At 34.9% G+C, this 7088-nt stretch overlaps 1 protein-coding gene across 1 annotated transcript; it reads left to right on the top strand.

Moving 5' to 3' along the window:
• The first annotated feature begins 210 nt into the window (after positions 1 to 210).
• Positions 211 to 6059, top strand: LOC137025248 (trypsin-like). The gene is made up of 6 exons (XM_067393268.1): positions 211 to 259; positions 1750 to 1770; positions 1867 to 2041; positions 2125 to 2396; positions 2514 to 2659; positions 5781 to 6059. Exons 1-6 carry the CDS (start codon positions 211 to 213, stop codon positions 6057 to 6059), a joined length of 942 nt encoding a protein of 313 aa, XP_067249369.1.
• Positions 6060 to 7088: the final 1029 nt, after the last annotated feature.

Genomic DNA, 7088 nt, shown 5'->3' with positions numbered 1-7088 from the left:
AAGCTATGTTGCAAAGAGAAAAAAAGTGGTGGGGACAAAGTCGTCTATAATTTTTTTTAACCTTTTTTTCTTGAAGTAAAGTTTTTTTCCAGAGATAAACGTAATGGGGGGTGGGGCAGGATAACTAGATAAATGTGGCAGTACTTGCTTTACATCTCATTAGAAACCTGACAGTTGTGGAAACAGCAGTCAGATCACAGACCAGAAGATATGAAGTTTAACACAGCTTTTGCCGGATTCATACTTCTCAACATAGCAGGTAAAATCTATAACATGACAAAATTGGATATAAGCGTAATAGCGTTTGTTTCAAATGTTTAATAACTGACAAGCAATTGAATTGCTAAGAACTAGCTATAAACCGTTTATAGCTAGATTATTTTTTCATAGGTTGATTGCTAAATTGCTGTGTCTATAATCAAGACAAATCACATTTATTTTTAAAGCATATTTATTAGGTCCGGGTAAAAATATAGATTCTCATTTTTATGAACCGTTATCGATTCTTAAATCCCAAGAATCGATTAGTCTAGTCTGTTTTCAGTTGATGAATGAATAAATCGCATTAATCTTTGTGCTTTGTTACTTTTGATATGAAGCAAAGTCTCTATGAGATTTTTAAAAATAAATACAGTTTTGGCTCTGTTTAATGTGATGTGACAGATCGCTTTAGCGCCTCAGTTAAAGAGAAGCGGCAGCACGGAGCGCATCTGAACATCCTCTCCTCCGCTTTAATACCAGTTACAGCGCAAAATAAACATGAATAAACATCTGAAGGTATGTTAAAAGATACAGTACAACTTTCCGAAATCCGTATGATGTCTCGTGTAATCGCTCAATCAGTGTTTCAACCTCGGAAAGATGTCAATAAAACAGCTTGTAAACAAGGTCGCATAACGTCACATTTACCTCAGAAAAACATATTCAGTGACCATAAACTCATTAGTCAGCTAGAAAAGTTTACTCTAGAAAGCAACATTATAGCTATGCACCGTTACATATTCATTATAATTTTTTATGTTCTTCAATATTTAATGCATGTTTGAATAAATCAGTTATGACAGCCGCGATTTAAAAGTTTATATTTAAAAAAACAAAACAAATGGGAGTAGAAATATGATTATGTAATTCTAAACTTTATTTATAATAAAAACATCATTGAGTGTAATTTAAGTGTTTGTGTATATAAATAAGTTAATTTAACCTTCAAAATTATTATAGTACCAACTGACTCCCATGTGTAGTTTACAGCATTAGTTGAGATTTTTTTTTCTTCTAAAAAATTTGCCATGTACTGTAACTGAAATACTACATCCAAAATAATCGATATTGAATCGAATTGAAATCATAATTGAATCGAATCGAAAGCATGTGAATAGTAATCGAATCAAATCTATACTCATAAAACAGAATCAATTATGGAAACAACCATAAAGACAGTTCAGATTCTGCTGTAACACAACTCTAAATGACAATAGATTTGTTTATAATTATAAAAACCTGTGAAATATGATCTGTCAAAAACTGATAACTAAATATACAAGAATGTTTTACATACATGATTTTTGACATTTAACAGAGATTTTGGCTAAAATCCATATATAGCATTCTTCAGGTGAAGGTTTTATCTTGTTTTCATGCCAATGGTATGCGCCTGCACTGATGTAAGAGTTTAAAAGTGTCAGTAACAGTTTATCAGCTCTGTCCAAATGACTTGTCTAATTACTTTGTATTTGTTTACCCACACAGGTTCCCTCTGCCAGTCAGATGGTAAGTTGTCCATAAAACTCTTTTCCATGCAGAATGTTTCTTTTATGTGCGAGGCATTTTAACAAGGAATTCTCCTATAATTTTTTCTCACATTAGTATGTGGCCAAGCCCCCCTCAACACAAAGATTATTGGAGGGGAGGATGCAGCAGCAGGGTCTTGGCCGTGGCAAGTCAGCATTCAAAGTAACAAGTACCCATTTAGAGGCCATTTCTGTGGCGGGAGTCTAATCAATAAAGACTGGGTTTTATCTGCAGCTCACTGCTTCCAGGAGTATGTTGAAATCTTAAATAAAGCTTAAGATACAATTGTAAATTGACAAAAGTGGGATTAAAAGAGACTTTCTCTGTTTACAGTGTAGGTGCATCTGACATATGGATGTACTTAGGGCGTTGGAGACAATCAGGCTCAAACCCTAATGAGACATACAGGACAGCGAGTCGAATTATCAACCATCCCAATTATGAAGGTGATGTTACTCATAACAACGACATAGCACTGGTCCAGCTCTCCTCCTCTGTGAATTTTACTGACTATATTAAGCCAGTCTGTCTGGCGGCTGCTGGTAGTACATTTGCTGGAGGTGCAGAGATCTGGGTGACTGGATGGGGAAATCTACAGACAGGAGGTAAGTGAACATTTGCTTACCAATTAACTGAATACAAAAAACTACAGTAACTCTCAACAATTTACCTAGAAATGTTTTTTAAAAGCCATAAAATTTGACCTCTGATCTGTGTCACAGGCCCGGCTGCTAACATACTGCAGCAGGTGATGTTACCAGTTGTGAACAACAGTGAATGTAATAATGCTTTTGCGGGCAATCCGAGCATAACAAGCAATATGATTTGTGCTGGATTTTTAAATGTGGGAGGGAAAAGTTCATGTCAGGTAAGACATTATTCATTAATTTTAACCTGTTTTAATCTAAAGCAATTTACAAAACACTAATCGTTTTTGGTCACCTGCACAGGGCCGGCACAAGCTTAACTGCCACTGTAGGCAAAACACTGCCGCCCCCACAGTGACAGCAACATAGTGTCGGCCCAGATCCGGCCCGCATCTTGTCCGTGTGAAATCCACATGTACCAGATGTGGGCCGGATCTGGGGCACACTATGTTGCTGCCTTCTCACTCACAATTAGCGATCTTTGAGATGGACTAGAGGTTTTGTTCATTTGTTAATAAATCTGCAGTATATTAAAAAAACAATGTACAAGCATGTTTTCAGATTTTTTTTTTTTTCATTCTGTAACGTAAAAAACAAAACAGCACACAATACTAGCTGCAAATGCAAACGCAGTATTATATATATTATATAATAAAATTATCTACTGAAAAAAAAAACTCCCAATGGGCCGCTGATAAATTGGGTTGGCAGTAGCCTACTTCGATGTTTACGGGACGTGCAAAGAACAAGGGCTGTATTCACAAAACATTTTATCTTACCACTAAAAGTTCTCCTAAATGGCAGTAAAAGTTCTTAGCTAAGAGTTTTCTCTTAAAACCTATTCACAAAGCTCTTGAGACCAACTTTTACTAAGGAATAGTCTGAAGTCTGAACATAGACTGTAAAAAACGCCGCTTCCTTCCATTGTATTGAACTGAAGCCATAATGGACGCCGATGGGCGCTGACACATTACGCAAAAACGTCAGTTTGGAACCTGGGCATGCGCAGAAGGAATCGTCAGTGGAGCCCGGAGGCGGAGTCGCGGTATCAAACTTTCCAGACAAAACATTACTAGACGACTGCATCATCGTTGATGTATTTTAAATAGGCGATATAAATTGTACGTAGTTTAAAATTCTACCTATAAATTAATAGGCTATTCTGTTTCTAGAGCAATAATATTTTTTGAAACAGCAAATTCAGTAGATAAACTCAATATAATATGCCACTAGAAACAACTCTAAAATGTCAGAAACGGTCCTGCCATTTTAAATAAAAGGGTTAAACTAACGTTACAGGAGATCGATTGCTGTAGACAGTGCTCTATAATTAATTAGAGTAGGCTATCATTAGTTTTATCCTGCTAATTATTATTTTATACCCATAAAAATAATTAGTAACTGCCAGATAACGATCACCTGCTTTTTTTCTGTCATGGTTAACCTTAGGCATGTTATCTAAACTAATAACGTTTATTAATTAGCTTATGAAGCCCACAATTAACCTTACCGAGAAAAGCTCAGATATCCATCAGCTCCTGTCAGTTAGTACAGTTTACTGCTGAACAGCTCAATTTGTCGTTGTGAAATACTGAAAATTAATAGTTATTTATTTATTTATCCTCAGACAAGCTGTCAATAAACTGTGAATCACGACGACACGCCCCATTTCTATAGCACCAAATTGCTAGCTAATATCAAACTTATTACAAAAACGAACAATTGAATATAAATCAGGTTGATAACAACAACCTTAAATGACCAAAACCATCTTTCGGAAAATTTTATTTAAAGCATAATTTATTTTTATGTTTTAACTTAAGTCTCATTTGTCTGCATTGAGCGGGCGGGGTTTATGACCTGTACTGCATCCAGCCTCCAGGGAGCGATCAAAGAGCCCGCAGCTTCACTTTTCAGGACATATGAGGCACACCCGAGTCTGAAGCTAAGAGTTAGGGTGGGGTTGACCTTGTTGCTATGGAGTATACACACAGTCATTGGCTGATGGGGGAAGAGTCAGCGATTCAATCATAGAAATACTGTAGAATGAGGTGTCATGTTTCCATATTAAAATAAATGTTTTAAGAAAAAGAGTTGCGGTGGAGAATATAGTATATCTATACAGAAAATCATTTCAAATAAGACAAAAACTAAATTAAGAAAAAAAAAAAATTAAATGGATAGTTCCAAAAGATTAACACTTGCTCTTAATTATACTCCCCCTCAGGCCATCCAAGATGTAGGTGACTTTTTTTTTTCTTTTCTTTTTTTTTTCTTCAGTGTAAGATTTTTTAGCTAAAACTGTGGTCATTTGTGGTTCTGAAAATGCAAATCAATGACTATCATCACTTTAAAAGTCAAAGAGCAAATACAAACATGACAAAATTTTTACCCGTGGCTGTGGTGTTAGGAAGCGAAACGAACGGTCTGTGCAAGAAACATTATTTACAACATTACCTTTAACCCATTGCTTCAGGCAAATGATCCTGAGCTTCATGAAAAAATTATGTTTAGTGGACTGGATTAACTAGTTCACTGAACAGTCTGAAACAGTTTGCGGTTTGAGTCAGCACAGATCTCTGAGATACTAGATCAAAACTCACTTTCAGACTGATAGTCACTCTGACTTGAAATGAGCCAAAATACTGGTGTATATATATGATCCTGGTTTTTGTCAACTCATTCAGCGCTTGAGTTCGTCAACAGTATACTTAACTGAGAACAGTACGGATATGTCTGACATGCTAAAAACTGACTTTTGAGGGTTTCGTAAGCGGGCAAATACAATTTGGAATTTCTTTTTAAAATTGTCCCGAATATCATTCCATAACCACAGTTTCAGCAAAAAATCATATTTACTGTTCTGCCGAAGAAAAAAGTCACTTAAATCTTGGATGGTATGAAGTGAGTAAATTAACAGCAAACTTTAAAAATGAATATTTATTTGCAACAAATGCTTCTTCTAGAATGCACACTTCAAGTGCATAAGGATGCTCATTTCCGATTAGAATTCGCTAATAATCTGTGATGCTGAAAATAAATAAATAATTAAACGGGGACCTATACTGCAGCCAGCAACCAGAGGGCGATCAAAATGTTTTGGCTTCACTTTTCAGGACATGAGCTTGGTTTTACCCAAATTTAAATAACATTTTTTATAACTCTGTGACAAGATAAAAATGCTCAGTGCTTCCACTGTAAATGATTTAAAAAGGTACAATGACCTCAGGTAACAACTCTTTGGTGGACACACGGCCAGCATACTTTTACAATTATTGCATACTTATGTCTGTAACAGTTGTTCACAGAATGTTGTCAAATGATGAATGATTGTCAATACAGGGAGACTCTGGAGGTCCAGTGGTCAGGAGGAACGGCTCCCTGTGGATTCAGTCCGGCATTGTGAGTTTTGGTCCAAGACAATGTGATAATCCCAAATATCCCAGTGTGTACGCCAGAGTTTCTCAGTACCAGGATTGGATCAAGTCTTACACGGGCAGCAACCCACCTGGATTTGTTGAATTCAACTCAAGTGGATTCAGAAGTTCACTCAACTTCCTTTTATTGTCCATTCCTTTCACCTTCTCCCTATATCTCTACTCCGAAAGATTGTTTGAGTAATTCTCAAGGTTCTTTAATGAAGAGGATAGTTGTGTTGTACATGCTCTCATAAAGAGGTAAAAAAGAGGAGTTATATTGTTGTCATTTATTCATTATCTTTTCAAAAAAGTACTATTCTTGAAAAGCTACTCTTATTGACATTATAAGAGCATAAACTAAGTTCAGCATGCTTGTGTACTCTGAGATTCAGGATGTTTGCATAACTAATAGACATCAACTGATATTGTTTTTTTTTTTTTTTTAATAACAAAGCCTATTATTTGGGTCTATGTGTCTGATAACCAATATATATATAACAGTTTTATGGTCTGAAGCTCTGCATTGTGATCAGGGATACTTGTTGTAAATGTAATCAATTACCATAAATAACCGTAATGTAATCACACTATTTTAACAGAATAAATACAAAAGAATGAACTTGATTTGGGGTTTTCTGTCTATCTCACTTCATACTGTTTTAATATCTTTTGAGTAAACTGTGACTTTGTTTTTGATTGTTTGATGAAAACAAAGTAAAAAAAATAAATAAAATAAAATTATGTCAATAAATCTATTAATGTTCTCAAAAAAAAAAAAAAAAAAAAAAAATGCTGACCCCAAACTTTTCAACAGTAATGTACAAAAAATATTAAGCATCACAAATGTTCAACATTGATAGCAATAAAAAATGTTTCTTAGCATCAAATCAGCATATTAGAATGATTTCTGAAGGATCATGTGACACTGAAGACTGGAGTAATGATCCTGAAAATTCAGCTTTGCATCACAGGAATCAATTACATTTTAAAATATGTATTAATAGAAAACAGCCATTTTAAATTGTAATAATATTTCTCAAAATTACTGTTTTTGCTGTATTTTTGATCAAAGCACAAGCATGAGGATAAGAGACTTCTTTCAAAAAAAACAAACAAAAAAAACCAAAAAAAAAAACAAAACTTAAAGATTCCAAACTTTTGATGGTTAGTTTGGTTTATGTGTGTGTATGTATGTGATTCCCCACAGTTTTTCCCTACTTGCTCTGGAAAA

This window comes from Chanodichthys erythropterus, chromosome 8 (genome assembly GCF_024489055.1).
Source record: "Chanodichthys erythropterus isolate Z2021 chromosome 8, ASM2448905v1, whole genome shotgun sequence".
NCBI classification, from domain to species: domain Eukaryota; kingdom Metazoa; phylum Chordata; class Actinopteri; order Cypriniformes; family Xenocyprididae; genus Chanodichthys; species Chanodichthys erythropterus.
This window is presented reverse-complemented; position numbering and strand designations above follow the sequence as displayed.

Excerpts from the sequence above, each read along its gene's own strand:
- LOC137025248 (XM_067393268.1), top strand. The coding sequence starts at position 211 with ATGAAGTTTAACACAGCTTTTGCCGGATTCATACTTCTCAACATAGCA. Across the intron at positions 260-1,749 it reads CATACTTCTCAACATAGCAG|GTTCCCTCTGCCAGTCAGAT; the intron begins GTAAAATCTATA and ends TTACCCACACAG. Across the intron at positions 2,397-2,513 it reads GGGAAATCTACAGACAGGAG|GCCCGGCTGCTAACATACTG; the intron begins GTAAGTGAACAT and ends TCTGTGTCACAG.